This window comes from Pungitius pungitius, chromosome 9 (genome assembly GCF_949316345.1).
Source record: "Pungitius pungitius chromosome 9, fPunPun2.1, whole genome shotgun sequence".
NCBI lineage: Eukaryota > Metazoa > Chordata > Actinopteri > Perciformes > Gasterosteidae > Pungitius > Pungitius pungitius.
Genome location: NC_084908.1, coordinates 8414175 through 8434029, shown reverse-complemented (window position 1 = coordinate 8434029; position 19855 = coordinate 8414175). Strand labels below are relative to the sequence as shown.

Sequence of the window (19855 nt, the reverse complement as noted above, 5' to 3'; positions counted from 1 at the left end):
CTGTGGTGTTTTTATTCCTTATTTAAAAAAGACCATTCAAGCAGCATGTGTTTGAGAATGCACTGTAGGGGTGAACGCTGCAGCTGCTGCTAGTGTGGAGTGAATGGACAGCAACATTAAAGCAACAATGAGGAAATGCTGTCCCCTCAATGCTAATGTAAACCCTGGTTGGATAAGGATTCAAAATATATTATCTCATATATATATATATATTGATATGAAGATTAAATCTGATGCATAGCTTCAGTGTTAAAACTGATAAAATAATTGCTGTCTGTGGTTCTGGGCTGTGGCAATAATTTTTTTAAATAATACTCTCGCAGCAACGTATGGAAAAAAATAACTGAACTAGTTGGAACTGTGAACTTAGTTCAAATAGTTTGAAGTTTGAACTATGAACTGAACTAGTTCATTTTAAAATTTGTGAACTGAACTTTGAACTAGTTCATGTAGAAAGTGAACTTTCCCAAAACCGAGGGTGAGGGTGTTGGAGCTGGGGGGGTTAGTGAGAGCTGACCAATGTCCTTTTTGCAGGTCGATGTGAAAGAAAGGTCCTTTAAAGATGGCTGTCAGAACCCTTCCATATGGACTGGGATGTCTTTCTTTGATACAGATATATTTAGCTTTATTTGGCCACCAATGGGAAATGGGTGATTATAAAGTCAGCTTTTGCTTTTTTAATTCCATGATTGCCGGTTTAACTTAGGAGCTTTATGGGCTTGCCAACTGCCAAGAGGCTTCAACAAACAACCCACAAACGCACAGAAAAAAGAAGAAATGGTTTTAGGTAAGGGTCAGGGAAGGGGCTAGGGTCAGGCATTTAGCTGTTTAAGGTATTAGGGGCTATGGAATGCATTGTGTCAATGAGTTTCTCACAACAAAGACTGTGTGTGCGTGTGTGGATCAGAAGCTTGGTCATGTGTGTTCACTCTCGCCCCTGCTGCCATTTTAATCCCCTACTTGCGTTGCCAGTGTGCGTGTGAGTGGCTACATAATTGGAATAATCATGCATGCACGCACGCCCGCGCGCGCACACACACACACTTATACATACGTGTACGCATAAACAAGTCACTATGTCAGTGTGTCACATGAGAGGATTAAAACCTAATGCCAGGGACAGTTTATGAGCCAACCATGCTTACTGACAACAATGTTACCACGGTGTTATTATCTATTGCAATCGGTCAACAAGCCTCGCGCTGCGTTTCGCTATGTTGGTGAATAAACGTAATCACGATATAGTACAACCGTGATGTTTACTGTAAGGGGAGGGGCGTCAGGGCTGGAGTCAATAAAATGCGCTTGCAGCTTGACTGACAATGGTACTGTCCAATCAGTGCTATTTGATTACGACAATTCAACTGTTTAGCCCCGAGACCCTCATGTTTGAGTTACTGACAAATATGTCGGCATCAGGGAGCTTATTGGCCACCAATATTACGAGTATATGAGAAGATCTCATCATTAGCTTCTGTATTTTATCCTCTCTTTAACTTCCGTATTGGTGGATAAGCCTGCAAGACAGAAGCTATTTATTTCAAAGAAGTAAAAGAAAGCATGGCGTCCCCCCCTAGCTAACAGTTAACGTCAGTTACGTTAGTTACGCTTGTTAGGCTAGCTGCAGTAACAACGGAAACGTATCCCGTCTGGCCAACTAGGCACACGTTTTCCGTGGACGATGTGTGTATTCGCTTGGCGCTGGGGTAACGTTCGCTAGCTCGCACCGCTAAACCACTTGAATGGATACGAATGGATGTACCGCCGACGTTGAGCGGTCACTGCTGAAAGAACACGACCCGGACTGGTATGTTCCGGTCACCGTGTTTGGACCCGGAACGAGTGGGAACTCCCTTCACAGGTAAATTGTTAGCTTGCTGCTAGCAAGGGCTAATCAGTTGAGTAATGTTAGTTAATGGCTAGGTATTATCAATGTTATATAGAAAATATGGTCCTACAGTATACCGAGCCTTGCAATAACGCAAACGTTAACGTTTCTCACTGCTTTAAAGGCCAACCGGCCGTCTTTGTCATGTTAGATGGTTTCCATTAACGCTAACGATCTCCACCCCACTTTAATAATTTCATCCTCAATGGACTCGCAGACGTCACAGTCAGCATTTTCATATAAAACAGTTACCGTTAATACAACGCCCCAATTGAAACGGACGTTAGCTAATGGGTGTCCTTCGTCCCGGGTGTTTAACCGAGTGATTGTGGTCACTGTGCGTCCCCACCCCGGCTCCTGTGTCTTTCGCTAGAAGGCAGGGGACGTTTTGCCAAATTACTTTCGAAGATCATCATCATATGTTCCTAATGCACAATTATAAGGTTTTCTGCACGCGGATGTACGGAGTGAATCGCTCGGTGATCGAGGGGGGCTCCATGGACTATGTGATGAAACATCAGTCGGTTCACGAGCATAGAGCATTGAGGGAGTTCACTGCGTTTGGGGAGATGCTTGTTCTGAAGTAGATGGCACATCTTAGCCGGTGGTGTCCAGCTGTCGGACCGATCTGTGGTCGGATGACTCCATCCACTGCGGTCAACTCAGCCGACACTCTGATATCCGTGGTCAACTCAGCCGACGCTTGAATTTTAGTGCACATGTATGATGATATTTACGGTATAACAAGTAACCGGAGTAAAAGCTATTTAATATGTTCGGGACCAGTCGGATTACTCTTGTACAATAAATGCAGTATTTTAACTATACATTGTACAGCTGTACAACTGTACAGATTTCTCCAAAGTAAAAGACCCATATCAAATGTCATATTTTTGCAAGATTAAAATGATTATTTCTCCATATTTGAACTGCAATAAAAACAGATTTCTCTATAGTTCCAGACAATGACTAATACATGAGTATTAAGGACCTCTCTGATTACTAGCATGATGAATATGAAGCATTTCTTCAAAGTAAAAGTCATGTTTTTGCTTGTTCAAAAACATCATTCCTCCACATTTAGACTGCGATAAAAACAAATTTAGCAACAGTTCCAGGCAAAGACCAATGCATGGGTGTTAAGGATCTCTCAGTCTACTAGCATGATGAATATGAAGCATTTTTACTGTACAGATTTGTTCACAGTAAAAATCACATTTTCCTTGTTAAATTTCTTTTTATTGCAGTTTAAACTTTGAGAAATGGTGCTTTTGTACAATAGTTCCAAAGTAATGTAATTGTGTTAAGGACCTCTCTGACTACTAGAATGCTGAATATAAAATATTTTTACTGTAGTTTACTGTAGAAGTTAAAGTCCCATAAGTTCATCTTCAAAAATATTATTTATCAATATATTCAAATACTGAACTGTGTTAAAAACACTTTCCCCAATAAGTGCAGACAAACACTATGCGTACAAAACTTTTGACTACACATTTACAGACATTTTTTAATATACTTATTAAAGATTCTCAAAAGTAAACGTCTAATATTTGTTCATTAAAAAAGTAAATCAGGATATCTTTGATCTAAAAATATGACTTGTACTTTGAAGAAATCTCCAGATTTGTACAGTAGAAGTTCTTCATATTTATGATCCTAGTAGTCAGCGAGGTCTTTAATACAGGTTTATTGGTATTTCCCTGGAATTGTGGGGAATCTTTTAATTGCAGCTCAAATATGGAGAAATTGTGTTTTTAAACTTGCAATTATAGGGCTTTAACTTTGGAGAAATCTCCAAATTTGTACAGTACAATTATTTCATATTCATCATCCTAGTAGTCAAGGGCGCAACCATGCTGACAGCAGGCATGACAGCTGGAGCGCGGAGTACGATATCGATCCACAGAGCCAGGTCTCTGTGGAGCACATAACGGAGGATGTAGAAAAGTCTCTGTCTCTCCTCACCAGCAGCTAAAGTTGGTCCAGTTTGTTAACTGATAATAAAGATGCCCGACAGGTGTGGGAGAATCAACAAGCCAAGAGATTGAGCCATTGACAGAGTTCATAAAAGGATAACATACTGTATATTTGACATATTTTCTGATGTATATTGGAGGGGGACAGATTGGTACTTTCTCAATATTGGGGGGGACACGACCCCAATGGATGCGTGGTTATGCCTATGCTAGTAGTACACGAATAGTCAGAGAGGTCCTGTACATACAGACTTCTATCATTGTCCGGAATTTACTATTTAAATAGCCTTTTTTAATAACGTAAATGGCAGCAAAAACGTGCACTAAAATTCAAGCGTCTGCGAATCCGAGTGTCTGCTGAGTTGACCGCAGTTATAAGGGGCTGTGTCACCTGATGTGCTCTGTGTAAACCGAACCAGCAACATAACAGTTCATCTGAGAAAACGCAGCTGTTGCCGAGTGCGAAAAGTGGTTGGGGGAAGGTTCCTTTGTCAGAATGGCAGGTTGCGGTGGTCTGTGGTAGGATCCTTTTTCAGAACGGCACAAGCCGATCTCAGTTGGGTATTTCGATTTAAATTCCATGTGACATTAAATGAGTATCTTCATGACCATGGGTTTGCCGTAAATGTAAATTTCTAACTTTTATTGAGAACAACACAGCGACTTGCAAGTAGCACAGCGTCTAAAATAAAGTGATAAATGTCTTAATGCAACGCGGCTTTAGAAATGAACACAAAGGGCTTCTGTATTTAGATGCCTGTGTGTGTGTGTTTTCTAGCATTTGCAGTATGGCAATATAGTCATTCTGCGTGATGGAGTTAGGATGCACATCCCATGCAAAAGACTAATAGTTGAAGAAATAACTTGTATTTGTACCTTATTGGAGCTTGAAGAAATCCAAATGATGGTTTGCATTCAGAATTCTTTTAAATTTGGGTGTGAGTAAAATTGGATCCCTACTAAAGTAAATATCTGATGGTGTGTGTAGGTAGAACAGTCATGTGTTAGGCTGAAATGTATTGAGCAGCATATCAATGCACCCTTATTGTTCAGGAGTGTGTATGTTCAGCATTCAAACTTTCATTTTTGGTCTTAACATGGCCAGATGTTGGGTAACACACTAGAAACAGAATATTGTGCTGTTTTAGGTTTGTCTACATGCTGTATGAGAATTGCCTTCACACATACAACCATGAGCTCCGAAGATATTCCTACTTTGAGCGATTGTTTTGAAGAGATATTAAAGGTTGGTAACCTCGGACACGGCCTTGTTACATGGTAAGGCCAAATGCCTTTGCCCAACACTCAATGAATCAGCAAATGTGTAATGCGTGTGTAATTAAAAATAAAGATTAGATAGGCCACTACCAAAAGCAGTAAAGCTGTGGAACAGATGACCTTGTATGTTGACTGACAGAAGGACTGATGTCCCAAGTCCATGGATTGAAGGACAAATGCGGAGCAAGCCTGTCTCTCTGCCTGTCTTTTCATGTTTCATATTTCAAAAGAGTGACATATCAACACATAAAATAAGCAGCCTGTACGTGTGAGTTCAGGATAAAATGAATGTGACTAAAGCGCTGTTCCTCTGCTTGTTCTGTAGGTGCATCCTGACCAATCATCAGACTGGATTGTCTTCTTGGTTTGACCCGGGACAAACTGATCTTTAAAAAGTGCTCAGCTGATCAGCACTGAATCCTGCTCTCGAGGGGAGAATCTTCTAAGCTGCAAACGCCCATAGGAATCTCAAGCGTCCACATATAGAAACCACCATTCTTTTCATTTTCAGGACTTTGCTGTCTCGTCACACATAACCCACATAACGCTCCAAATTTAACAGTTATCTCTTTTTCAAACGTTTAATTTCTATGGATACCAATGGATGTTCCACTGGGTCTCCCTCTGGAAGTTTTGGAAAGAACCACACCGCCAATTGTTGCTTTCTGTCTTCCAATCATGTCCCTGGTTCGGCCGGCAGGTGAAGTGGTTTGAGGATGCCCCGACGCAGAAAAACTAGGCTACCCTACTGGCCCGTTTACAGACTGCTGTTTTTAATCCCAGTGCTGGACTGAAAGGAAGTTGTGAGAGAGAGCAAGGGCTGATCACTACACATCTGTAAAACCTTTCCACACATTGCTCCAGGTCTCAGGGTGCTGAAAACTTTCGATCAACAAGATCTCCACACGCTCTGCTGCCACAGACTTGATCACGGACAAGCCCAGTTTCCATTTCAAATCTCGGCCGAGGAAAGTCATCGTCATTCCCCTTTGTCTTTTCTTTCAAGCTTTCCACTTTTCTTTCAATGTCATTCCTTTCTTTTGATCCATTGTGGAAGCTCTTCTCCAACCATAACAGGCCTACTTCTACCATTTGCTGTACCTCACTGAACTGAACTCGCATCTGTTGTCAAATCCCATACAGTTTTTGTATCTCAATAATGCCCAAGTTGTTTCCTTTGCACCGCTATCATGTTTCTCACTAAAGCTTCATTCAACTTGTTTTACATAAAGCAGATTATGGGTTTGTGATTTTAATTGACACGTCAGGTCGAACGGAGTGAAACTAGTGTTGTGTATTACCTGCAAGTCTTTTAAACAATCTGCCCCCCCACCACCACCGCCTTCACACCCTCTCTTTACAATCTGTGGCTTATTTGTTCGTCCTGCCTTCCCACCTGTTTATTGGCTGACAAGAAAAAACAGCTTTTGACTTGTAGGCTTATTTTAATCTTCCGCAATCAGGATTGACCTACGAACTTAAGCTTCTCAGTGTGGGGAAAAAAGTGTTTTCCATTTGTCCACGGGAAAGAGGAAGCCCCCCCCCCCCCCCCCCCACACACTCATGTATTCCTCCATTTCTTTTGTATTTGTCCTTTCACCTTTATTTCTATCCCCAAACTAGAAATCCACTTAATCCACCCAAACAGAAGTTACAAAACAAAACCTCCACACACCTCCACCCAAAGGAAGTGATGCCAGGTGTCAGCAGCAAGAGCGGAGGGCGGGGTCCTTCCTCGTCGCCCCTCCCCCACACAGCGGTCTCGACCACCAGACGCCTGAGACCCTCCCGCTACGTCCCGGTGTCGGCGGCCACTTTCTTCCTTGTGGGCTCCACCACGCTCTTCTTCTGCTTCACGTGAGTAGCATCATACGGTTGGTTCCCAAGCAGCGGTGAAAGGACCACTTCATGTCAAACCTATGTCCCTCATGTCTGTTGGCTTATTGTTTGGGTTCGCTGTCACTGCAGAGAGCGTTCTACGTGGAATGTATCAGCAGGGAAAGATTTTCCTCAGGAGCCAGTAGGAATTCAGATGTGTCTTAAAGCAGTGGGATCTAAGACTTGTTCTTATGAATTGGACACGTCATAGCTGTAAAACGATCATTGGCCCACAATCAAAGCAAATTAATTTGATTGACTGGGTTGAATAGCTTGATGAGGCCATCAACATCACAAATACAAATGGAAATGGATTGAACTGACAAAGGAACAGATGTACCAGAACAAAAGAGGAAATGTGATTAATGATCCCCCATTTTCATTGTTATGATGATGTTAAACTACATAGTATCTTAACTACATAACGTTGTTGTGGAACACAGACCTGTGAAACCAACCCAACTACAAACGTTAGACAGAAAGAGCAGTTCAAATAAATGTAAACTCTGACAACATTCAAATACTTCACTCACACGTTCATTCACTGATGGCCAACTAATACTCACACAGCAATGGCTGCATCGGAGTGGTCATGTTGTTTTTTTATATACGACGGCACCTTATTGGAGCAGATCTGCACCTATGTTTGAAGAGCTGGATGAGATGATTAGATAAGATCGCGCTGGGTTCTGGGGGAGTGACATTGGAGCGAAGGGAAATGAGGACAAAGGAGATGAGGAATGATGCAAATGTCCAGGCAATCTCTAGAGATTTTATTCTCCATCGAGTAACAGCATCCTGGTACTAAGACCGGGTAATTCAGTATGTTCTGAGTCATGTCCTAAACTAGCTGCTCTCATTCACTAACAAAGCACAAAATAAGGCTCTGGATCATGAAACAAGAGCCCGAGGCATTAGATGTCCCTCAAACTATGCAATGTCAATGCCTCCATGCCTTTCCTCGCTGACTCATGACTTCAGTTTCGGTTTGGTTCAAGAGCTGAGATAAACGTTGTTTCTTGGTTCCTGAGTTTGCCACATAGCGTGAGATTTTTATTCTACATGACTGAGCAGAGTGCAAAGTTATAATCTGAAATCTTTGTTGTTTGCACCAGTGGCTGCTGTAGATTGATGCTGAGGCTCATACCGTACCAATACTCTGCTAGTATGCAGCCTAGCTTAGAACGTTAAGAATTAAATTCATTTTATTTTGTATAGCCCAAAATCGCAAATTACAATGTTGCCTTAGAGGGCTTTACAGTCTGTACACATGCAACATCCTCTGTCCCGAAATCCTCACATCGGCACAGGAAAAACTCCCCCCCCCCCAAAAAAACCATTGATGGGGAAAAAAGGGAAGAAACCTTAGGGAGAACCTGAGAGGAGGGATCCCTCTCCTGACTTCTCCTCCTATCCACCACCCAACTCATGACAAGCTTCTGCATCTGTCCGAGTATCATGTATCCGTGTATCATTCGTTTTTCCGTTATTCAATTGAGAAAACAAGAACAAAAAAACAAGTATAAAAACTGGCCACTGGCTGAAATATATTTTGAAAGTTTGTGTGTGACCTGGAAGTTTTAAAAAGTTGAAATGATGAATTTGATTATGAGCATCCTTCGTCGTTTGGTAAATTGACTTTCCAAACCCTCTTGGCGACTTTTTGTCAAAAGTAACCAACAACCTTATCTGGTTTTATTGGAGACTTTAGTGGTGTCTGATGGGAAAGCACATATTGTTTTGCCTTTGCAGTTACTGTCCTTCAGCAGTCCAGCATCACAGAGGACTTTTGTGGTCAAAGACTCCACTGAAAGCAGACCTCTGTACATCAGACGTCCCTATCTTGCCGTTTGTTATAAGGTGTGGAGTGAGTGGGTGCAAGTGTCCGTTCAACGTTTACAGTTTGGTAAAGTTGTCAAGATATTCACAGATTCAGACTTCCCATTTCATTAGCTAATCAGCAAGATGTTGTTAAAACACGAACGACACCTCTGTGTGACCGTAGGGATGTCGACAACCACCTGCAAGGAGCCTGCGCATGCGCATCATTTTGACTTTCTAACATTGGAAATGGGCTTCCATAAGATTAACAGACATTAGTGGAATACACAAATAAGTAATTTGGGTCACAAAACTGCCGGGTCACACACACTAACTTTTTAAAATAAATTTCAGCCAGAGGCCCGTTTTTCGACTTGGTTTTTTGTTCTTGGTTTCTCAATTGAATAACGGAAAAACAAATCTTTTTTGGTTTTCGGTTTATCAATTGAAAAACGAAAGAACCAATGATACACGGATTGCTCTGGTACGGGTTCACTCATTTAACATGATTTAACGTGATATGGGACAGAGATGCCAGAGCCTGATGTGATCAGATTTACAAAGTGACTTTGTCATCAGGCTTCTGTTCACATACATTAAAGCTTTTGTGAAACTGGTAGCCATCTTTAATATAAACCACATATAATAATGCAAGTGTGTATCTTTAAGTAAATAGTTGCTCCTAATCTCCCTCTGAACTGTGGTATGTGTGTGTGCGTGTGGGTGTTCGCGTGCGTCTGTCTGTGTGTTGTCAGCTCTGCTTCAGATTAGTGAGGAGAAAATAGGCCAACATCTGTCACCCTGACAAAAGCTCCTGGTGTGTGCAGTCCCACTTCCTTTGTATTGTCTTAATGGTGTATTAATACACTACATAAAAAGGCAGACCGCAGTTTTCTGAACAATGCAGGAACACCACATAAACCCTCTTGGGAGACCATTAAGTTGCAGAAGGTTGTGATTCTTTGATTTAAGGGTATTTATGTGATTTAGGGTGATTATTTGGTATCCATATAGTAACTAATAAGTAATGCATCATGTCAGCTTTATTTTTTATTTTTATTCTTGTATGCTGTCTGACAATGACTGGAGCAGTGTCCATCAAACTTGGCTAAATGCTTGCATACACCTCCAAATGTCATACTTACACATCACAATGATCTGTTGAAAAGAATATCGATGGAAGTAAAGAAGTTAACTGCCAGTTGTATCCTTTTCAATGATTTCTTCACTTTCAATCATCACACTTCTACGTGTTGATGTGTGATAAGAGCTTGGGGAGTCTTAAAAGAACTCTAACTCCAGGCTAATATGAGTCATCTGTTATCCAATTGATCTGTTTGAATGTATGTAGGAAATATTAATAATAAGACACAACGGTCCCCTGTGTTCCTTTCCCAGGTGTCCGTGGCTCTCGGAGCGGTTCTCCGTGGCCGTGCCCATCTACAATGGAGTCATCTTTCTCTTTGTTCTGGCCAACTTCTGCCTGGCCACGTTCATGGACCCGGGAGTCTTCCCGAAAGGTGGCTGTATGGTAGCAAAGACTGTTAGCACTTAGCAAATGTCAAGTTGGCCTTTTGGCTTCATTATTTAGCTTCATTCATATTAAGTCCAGCGCTTCCATATGTTTATGTGACCATGTGTATCATCCTCTGTTCCTGTTCCTTTCCCTGAAGCCGAGGAGGACGAGGACAAAGAGGATGATTTCCGTGCTCCCCTCTACAAGACTGTGGACATCCGAGGGATCCAGGTCCGGATGAAGTGGTGCTCCACCTGCCGCTTCTACAGACCGCCACGGTGCTCGCACTGCTCCGTCTGTGATAACTGTGTCGAGGTGAGCGACCCTTTACACATGGACTATCAGAGACGTGTTCACAGCACTGTACACGGCATGTTAGATATGTGAAAGACCATCAACGAGTTGATTGTTTTGCTTGATGATCTCGTCAAAATTACAAATGGTCTCAACTGCTTCAATTATAATTAGGTAATAACCAAATCAAGATGTTCAACCTAAAAGGTTAAATTCTTCTAAATGTTCAGTATTTTCGTTTCTTCTTCTTTCTTTAAACTAGAACACAGGTCATCCTTCAGCTCAATGGTAGTGACCTGAAGTCATGTGACGTGGTGTAGTTCATTAATTCGTCATTTATGATTTCTCTAAACAAACTCCATGGATCAATCCCATGTTTGCTTTTGATTGACATGTGGACAGCTGTAGCCCATGTCGTGTGAGACATACTTTCATATTTATGGCATGGAGTCCCGTCACGGCGCGCAGTGTAGGATGTATAGAAGGATGCATGACTCTCTAATAGCTGTATTCATCCAGTTCCTTTTGTCTTTCTACTAATCTTGTAGGATTTCGACCACCACTGTCCTTGGGTGAACAATTGCATCGGCAGGAGGAACTACCGCTACTTCTTCCTCTTCCTCCTATCGCTGACGGTTCACATCATGGCCGTGTTCGGCTTCGGCCTGCTCTTTATCCTCTACCATCGGCAGAGCGCCGACCGCCTACACACCATCGTCACGTATCCTTCAAGGCTCTTTGTCCATCTTAAGATTGCCTGTTGTCCTACTCTGCCTCGAAACGTTGTGGTTGTGTCCGATACCCTAAGGGTGTACTGCAGTGTGGTGGTACGATGGTGATTTTATATACATTAGTAAAGAATGGTCCTACTATGAATACTACTGGAAATGAATGGCTTGCATTGGTCTGCCATCACAACCTATTAATAAAAAATGGTTCTGAGGGCTTTGTCTGGCCAGCTCTGTTTAATCTAGTCTCTTAAGGTATTCCTTGACCCCCTGTGCTCTCAGGCTGGCTGTAATGTGTGTTGCAGGCCTGTTCTTCATCCCTGTTGCTGGCCTCACTGGTTTCCACATAGTGCTTGTGGCAAGAGGCAGGACCACCAATGAACAGGTAGGACCAGTCCCATTGATCCTGCAGTTGATTTCCAAACATGTACGCTAGGACCTCTAACAAAGAGGCGCTTTAAGGGTGAAATGGCTTCTACAGTTGCTGTGGACAGAAGATCCAGTAAAATACACATTTATTGTTCCCAAGTGAACACACACCTGTTCTCTAGGTAACAGCAGAGCAAGCCTTTTGAACCAAGGCAGCATTTAAACCTTGTCCATCTCTGCATTCCCTTCCATACTGGTCTGTCGTTTCTATCTGCAGGTAACGGGGAAGTTCAGAGGAGGCGTGAATCCCTTCACCAATGGCTGCTGGAACAACGTCTCTCATGTCCTCTGCAGCTCACAGGCCCCCAGGTGCATATCTTCTGATTCTTCTGATACCTAGAACATTTCAGCACAGTGTAAAACTGCAATCACAACAGGAGTATAGTTTCCACCAAGAGTTCTGCCGATTTCATGGTTCCTTCAACCTCTTGTGTTCTTTGTTTCCATGGGAAGCTCTTAAGACCTGGACACTTGTCGTGCACATAGAAAAAGAAAATCAAACTTTGTTTTGTCTCTCTGTCATTTTTAACATGAAGTCCACAAAGTGATACGGCAGCTCCTGGCGTGTGCAGCTGTTTTTAAGATGCGCACACTGCTCATTTCTATGCTCCTTAGATATCTGGGAAGAAAGAAGTGTGTGCAGAGCGTGCGTGTGCAGCCCCCCTTTCTGCGACCACAGCTGACGGAGGCCCAGCTGGCTGCAAAGATCCTGGACAACGGCATACAGGGAGACCTGCACCGGGTAAGAACCGCTGCACGGCGGTGTCACCTCCCTGTGGGATTTAAAGAGCTGTGTTACGGCTTTCGTAATGCCCGGGGGTACAGGCGGTGACATAAAGCAGCACTAGATTATTTATGGGCAAAAGGTGAAACAAAGCGGGCAGTGACATTTATTAAAAATTTATTGAAGTAAGGACATCAGCCTCTCAAAGGCCATAACAATAAACATAACTCACCCGCTAAGTAGAAAATAAAGAAGTCCGCTCCACTGGAACCAAAAGGGGGGACAATGGGGAGTTTATAAGGAGCTTTTTGCTGATCGTCTGAAGAGGTTTGCTCACTGAAAAGAGGCGTGGCCTGGCCCAAAACACACATACACAACTCCCTTCTAAAAGGACGCCTAATTGAGTCTGCCTGTGGGGGACCCGTGTTATGTAGGGTTGCTTATAGGCCGGTCCAGATGGCAGCAAGAGGTTTAAGAGCCAGAAATCCTCATAGGTCACATTAGTCAATGCAAGACGGTCCCATCTAGCAGCTTGTTGTTCTGCCTCTTTATTATGCTCTCAAAGCACATCAAACAGATTATTATTATTATTGTTGATATTTTTGATTATGTTGTTTTCTGTATGGCAGTGTAACAAATTTAAGAACAAGCACAGTGTAGCAATCAGTCATGTGTTACTTATCTTTCTGGTTCTTGTGACTGGTCTGCGCATACTGGATGTAAATGATGTATACATAGAACCCTATTTCAGTCAGCTGATTGTGATTCTTTGAGTTTTGTATCCAGTCTAAGTCCAGTCTGGAGATGATGGAGAGCCAGTCATGTGACTCAGAGCCTCCAGCTCCTCCTAAGCCAGAGCTGCACTACCCTGGAATCCCCAAAGGAAACCCAGAGGGTAATCCTTCAACTTCCCATCCTATTCTGATCCCATTCTACCTTGACTTCACGTGACATTTTGTATTCTTTGTCTCCCCACCTTGATGCAGAGTGCCATCTGCTGAACAAAGCCCCTCCTACCCCCACCATGTACAAATACAGGCCGAGCTACAGCCCCGGCAAGAACCACACAGCGCTCACACACGCTTACGCCAACCAGGTAATACACTCATGAGCCTGAGTCAACTCGGTTGAGGTCATCGCTGAGGTCATCGCCTCACAAGGCCTTACAGCTGTATAGTCTGTAGGAAGGGAAAACTAGCCAGAAACAACAGTCGGCCAACTGAGAGAAGGAGGCCGTCTCCCTGATGCTCATGTCATGATCAAATGATGGATGATAGTAGTGCGTAATAGTCAGTGGTAAGTGGACCAGCTGCTCATCAGACACACTGGCTCAAAGTCTTGCCTGAGGACATTTTGACTGCAACAGAGGTTAAAGGAAAACAAGCTACAAAGTGCAGCACGAGTTAAAAAGTATCGACCCAGTCAACTGTAGGACCAAATCCTGCTGACCCAAGACGCATGCATCTGGCTGTCTAGCGTAGACTATTTTATTGACCCTCCTTTTAGCCAAGTGCTCAGTGCAAATTTTTCACTGGTAAACCGTTTAGAAGTCCGGAGGTATTCTTGTAAAAAGTAAGAGCCGTAGTGCTTCTGGTCTGGTTGAAAATGGATCGGACAACTGAGTCTTCCTGTTGTAGGTTCTCAGTGTGTCCGAGCCATCAACCTAAGAGTAGTCGTGTCTCCACTGGTGCTGGTCTCTGTTTCTAACGGGTCTTATTGTTTGTGTTTCTGCTCCTCAGTGGCTCTCTGTTGATCAGTATCAGTAAGTGAATGAGTGTTCGAAGAGCCCTTTTTTTCTTCTTTTTCATTTCTGTTTGCTCTGGACATGGCTGTAATACTGTTTGAACACATTTAAAATGTAAGTATCAAATTCATCCACCTCTGGAGTATGAGGCTGATCGTCATATTTGATTTAAACTAGGGCCGGGACTTTAGCGCGTTAATTAAGATTAATTAATTACAATGTGAATTAAGATTAATTAATTACACAAAAAATAACACATAAACATTTTTTACGCATTTTTACACTTATTTTTTGCACCGCGGGACGTTTCTCACTGGATGAGTTTTGGCGGACCAATTATACTGGAGCACCAACTAGCGTTCATGACTTCAGACAACAACAAACCACAGTGAACATGAACGAAGAAGCTGACGAGACCGTGTCGGTTGGCCCCGTGAATGGGAAATTTTATTATAAAAAACAAACGGATGGAAGCGTTGATAAGAGCATGGTTGTGTGCAAGCTATGCAACAAGGAATTCGCATATCACCGCAGCACATCGAGCCTCAAGTATCACCTCAACGCAAAACAATTACCAGCTAGCGTGGACGTTAGCCCGACTCCGAGTACAAGGACCCACACCCAACCCACACTGCACCAGATGACTGGTTTAAGGACCAGGGTAACTAAGTCCACGTCTGAAAAAATAACCAATGTACTTGAAAGTATTGGTCTACTTAAAAAAACTGAATTTCTGAAAGTACTATATTTCTAAATATGCTATTGCTACACTTGTCTGCTGGAATTGGTTGAACAAAAATAAAAATCCATGTGAAAAAAATGACTTCTCACTGTTCTCAGGTCAAATATTTATGCAATTAAAATGCAATTAATTTCGATTAATTAATTACAAAGCCTCTAATTAATTAGATTAATATTTCTAATCGAGTCCCGGCCCTAATTTAAACATATCCGAACACAACTGGATAGGTTCTGCTCAGTATTGGGGCCCATGTCTGCTGTTTGTTTCTCCCTCCTTTCTCCCTGATTAGAGATGTGTCTCCTATAGATTCCCTTCAGCATTAAAGCGCCAAAGGCCCTCTGTCCGCCGCTTAGTGTCCTTCAAATGCTCCATGTGTCCTTCTGATGTTTTGTGCTCTTGTCACCTGAGTCGGTCTCACAGAGAAAACCTTCCCCACTGACTCAGAAAGAAGAATCCTTTCCATGTACTCATGAATAAGAAGGAATGTTTTAACTACTTACTTTTCACTACTCAAGAGAGAAATACTCCATCAAGTGTATTCCTTTGCTTTGGGACTGATCGAGATGTCCAATGTACCTTGATGCATTAATTAGTAATGTAAGATTCTTTTTCCTAATTAAACAATTCATTCAAACACTGATTTGGGGTGATGATCACCATGGCAACAGTTGAAGCTTCCAAGCAGATAGGCCCTACAAAGATAAAATTAATAATTTCAAACAAAAGATATAAAATCTGCAACTGACAATTATTGGACATCAAATATCAAGATATTTGCCTTCATTTTTTAATCTTTCAAATGGTCAACACTTTTGTCCTGGATTTGGCTCCATAGCGTCACAGCTAGAGCACATGGGCATAATAATGTTCCTTTAAGACCAGAACAAAAGGCATTCTACCACAGGCCACAAAGGTGTGTTAGGACTATTGAACTGGAGTTTAAAGTAAATTATATTAAAAAACTTGTATGTGTGCGTATTGTGTCGGGACCCAAACTCAAGAGGGAGCTCCAAACAAACGGGACTTTGCTCTCTTCCCTGATCTGCTCAGCCTCTTCTTGTTTCTTTTCCTTCCTGCTCCCCCTTCTCCTACATCTCCCCTTCTTCTCCTCCTCGTGCCTCTTCCAGCTGAGTCGAGGCGAGAGTGTCGGCAGTGCCAGGGACTCATCCTCCTCCACCTCCTCCCTGCTGCAGGCCAGCCAGCAGCCTGGTTTCCGCTCCCAGCCCAGCCTGGACCAGAGAGACGCTTCATCTGACAGAGGGACGGTGGGAAGAGGCGGGGAGAGGAGGGAGGGCAGAAGGGAGGTGGGTGCAGGGGGCATCCCCGGGTACTCCCTTGGCGGACGCTCATTCCCCTCCTTCTCCGACCCCACAGTCCTGTCGCGAGGGGCCTCGCGATCTTCCAGCTCCACTCACACCTCAGTGGGCGGTGTCCACGTCTTGGAGGCCACCACCGCCTCGGTCAGCTTCAAGAGCTTAGCCAATCAGACACCCCCGCCTCACCACTCGTCCCGCAACGGGAGCCTGTCGTATGAGAGCTTGCTGGACAGTGCTGATGACTCCGAAAAAGTGGGGGCAGGGCCACGGGAGGTTTCCTCCGGGAGACCCTGCACTCCAGCGCCAGGCAGCTACAACTCCTCCTTCCTGATATCACAGCACAGAGATGCTGATATACACTCCCAGTCTCCCCATCACTACCACCACTCGTCCCACCACCACCACTCCTTCCTCCATCGCTCCTCATCCTCCTCCCCGCCTCCTCCTCCACACAGGGAGCACCCGCTGGGTAAGCTCCACCCTGGCTCTCATCTGCCATCTGCCAATCATTCTACGGCTCTCCCATCCTCTTCTGCCCCGCCCCTCCCACATCATCACCACCACCACCACCACCACGGCCATCATCACCACCACCATTCCACCTCCACTTCCGATACCTCCCGCCCTCCCCGCTTCGCTGCCCCTCATGCACCTCCCCACCACGCTTATCCATATCGCACCCGCTCCACCGACACCCCTCTGGGATCCTCCTCCACCACCCACCCTCCTCGCTCCCCGCACCCTCCCCCTCTGGGAAAGTCACTGTCCTACTCGAGTGCTGCTGCTGCTGAAATGCAGTATAGGCTGGTCCGAAAGGCTTCTGCATCAGCTGGAGCCAATGCGGCGGTTGTAGGAGGAGGCGGCGGAGGAGGAGGAGAAGGAGGAGGAGGGATGGGAGGAGGAGAAATGCAAGCGGCAAAGTGAGTATGAATTTCACCTTTTGTCGGGCCGATTGGTTTGCTGTTAACCCTGAAAAACCCCACCTGCCCACCTGAAAACCTGATGGACTGCTTTGCCTCCCTTCTTCTCTTCCTCCTGCCAGATTGCCCGTGAGTCCTTCCTTCTTTCCCCTTAGCTTGTTTCTGACTGTTCCATTTGTGATGCTTTCCTTCCTGTCCTGTATTTAGTCCGTCCATGTTCCTGTCTATAACAACTAGAGTGTGTGAGCATATGGAAGACACAGCAGTGGAAGAGGCACAGGGTAGTTAAATAGGATGTACAGAACAGGCAGAAATGGATGCAGTGTCTTTTTGAACATATGTAACATGATGGAAGTTTAGTCCTGAAACAAGGCAGTACACTTCTGGTTCCCCTCAGCTCATTTGAAGCGGTTATTATGTGCATCAGTGTTTAGATGTGGAACAAGTCAGTGAACGGCCCTCAGGTGGAGATCAAGGAGCTGAGTGGCCGTAGGGGGAGTTAGCTTTTCACCTTACACTTCAGACATCATACATTTGTTTAGCTTTCCATCATCCGAGATCCATCAGAAGAATCACATTTACTGTTTGTGGATAAACCAATGATGTTATCCCTGCAGAAATCTATATCTGACCTAGCTAGAGATAATAGGCAGCGGTTTTAAGCCTTTGTGTTTATTTAGATCCATATAGTCAACAATATGTTTGCTGTTTATTATGAGCTGAATTGCTAAAGTGGTGCAGTGGTTTCTCTTCCTGTTGTCTTGTACCAGGTCATGTGATCAGGCCTCAGAGCTGTAGTAATGTCTCATGTATGTTCTGATCATCTTTGTGTCATCAGCGATGAGCCCATCCAGATGAAACCTCTGAGCTGGACCAATGGCTGCAGACCCTTCTCCTCCACCTCTTCCTGCTCGGCCCCTTCCTCTCCCTGTCACCCAGTCAGAGTGTCTGCCAGCCCCAGAGTGGCCTACCCCAGCTCGGCATTGAGTGCCACCCACAAGCCTCAGGCTGGCAGGGTGACGAAGGTGATGGGCATCGGAGGCACCACCTATGAGATTTCTGTCTGAGTGGCATCGAGGTCCCCCCCTCAAGGACAAATGAGACATTTCTGCCTGGACTAGTGCCACTAGTGGGCTCTGCATTAGCTGTGAGTCCAATCAGCACTTTTGGACTGAAGCTCCATTTGAGCTTATGTTTGGAACATCATTGAACCTGAAACCCCTCCAGGAGGATTCAGTCTGTGTGGCAGACATAGAAAACCAATGTGGCAGAATCCAAGTAAAGGGCTTCCCACAGTGTGATCAGTCTCTAGATGAAGACACAGCTGGTTACAGCCTACCTTTAATAACAGCCTGCACAAAACAGACACGAGGGGTACTGTGTGATGTTGTCCCACAAGAGGTCAGGCATCAGGGTGTCACTCAGAGCAGTTCTGGATTGTGACAATGTCCCGGACGAGGACAAGTGTGACATTGGAAAGAAAGAAAGATGGTGGTTCCCCGTTTGTTTGGTTCTTTCCTCGTGAATATGATGCCATGTTTGTACAGAATGTGATTTTAAATGTGGGTTTCTTTTTGTAAGTGGCGTTCAGACTGCAGCATGCACTATTACTACTGACCACTAGATGCCGCTGTTGACCAAGTGGTCAAACTAAAGTGAACAAGGAAACCATGTAGAAGCCTTTGTTAAAGGGTCCTTAAGATGTGGCGGCAGAAAATTCATTCCTCGAGCAAGTATAAAGTGTTTTTTTATGCCACCTATTTAATTTGAAATGGTTTTATATGTATTTATATGGTAATATAGCTGTTAAATTAATTTTTTAATATTGAGGGTTGAGCTGTAATCTCTAACCAGACGCCTTATTTCAAACATCGTCTCACAGTCCAGTTGCATCTGCACTGATGTTTTCTTTCTAACTGTGAACGTCCGCCTGCTCTCCAAACTCATCTCAGCTGAAGGGTGGCGAGGGAAATGATGTCAAGATTACCTTCAAACATGAACAAGGCTGCCAGTCTGAGAAAATGTGTTTGGTAAAACAAATAAAAAATAGTTGTGATGATGTTGTGCAACAATCTTCCTTTTCCCAGCAAGTCATCAGCTATGCACTCCTGTCCAAGAAATAGTTCAAATTGCAGTGCTGTATGGCTGCTTTGGAGGGGTCAGGCTCACAATTCATCTTTGAGAGCCATCACACCTTCATTGTTCCTTTCGATTTCAGGAAGTGGAATAACAGATGGAAGGACTTTTGGTCAGTTTCTCTGAGTGACTGTCCACTCGTGATTTGTTACTCTGTAATTTCACAATGAATTGAACCTCTATTTTTAATTTGTTGCAACAGTAGTATGTGATTTCATGATGCCAACGGGAGATGGGCTTCAGTTTAAGTGTCCCAGAATGATCGAGTGATGAAAAGACAAGTGGAGCCACGGCCAAGTGGAGCCACAGCGCTGTACAACAAGTCATCCCTTTATTGTGGCAGTAAGGTTTCCGGGAGTTTCCCCCGGACTCCGTCTCCGGTCATGTTGTCTTAACCCAATCTTAACCGGTAAGGGTGAGATGAAGGGAATAATTTTTCTGGTTTTGATTGGGACAAGGTGA

At 43.9% G+C, this 19855-nt stretch overlaps 1 protein-coding gene across 2 annotated transcripts; it reads left to right on the top strand.

Moving 5' to 3' along the window:
* The first annotated feature begins 1348 nt into the window (after window positions 1–1348).
* On the top strand, window positions 1349–19313 carry LOC119217412 (palmitoyltransferase ZDHHC5-A-like). Of its 2 annotated transcripts, none has more exons than XR_009956946.1 (12): window positions 1349–1861; window positions 5471–7002; window positions 10243–10364; window positions 10518–10675; window positions 11203–11375; window positions 11665–11767; window positions 12029–12120; window positions 12427–12553; window positions 13322–13430; window positions 13522–13631; window positions 16149–17386; window positions 18096–18238. XR_009956946.1 is itself a non-coding variant. In XM_037470993.2 (12 exons), the coding sequence occupies exons 2-12, from the start codon at window positions 6839–6841 to the stop codon at window positions 18322–18324; spliced, it is 2496 nt and encodes an 831-aa protein (XP_037326890.2). In that variant the 5' UTR covers window positions 1350–1861; window positions 5471–6838; the 3' UTR covers window positions 18325–19313. The 2 variants fall into 2 exon arrangements, 1 of the variants encoding a protein (XP_037326890.2); XM_037470993.2 differs by having other exon boundaries at window positions 1350–1861; window positions 16149–17257; window positions 18096–19313.
* Window positions 19314–19855: the final 542 nt, after the last annotated feature.

Coding starts and splice junctions, on each gene's coding strand:
- LOC119217412 (XM_037470993.2), top strand. CDS start 6,839: ATGCCAGGTGTCAGCAGCAAGAGCGGAGGGCGGGGTCCTTCCTCGTCG. Junction 10,676..11,202: donor TCTGTGATAACTGTGTCGAG/GTGAGCGACCCT, acceptor CTAATCTTGTAG/GATTTCGACCACCACTGTCC. Junction 12,121..12,426: donor TGCAGCTCACAGGCCCCCAG/GTGCATATCTTC, acceptor TATGCTCCTTAG/ATATCTGGGAAGAAAGAAGT.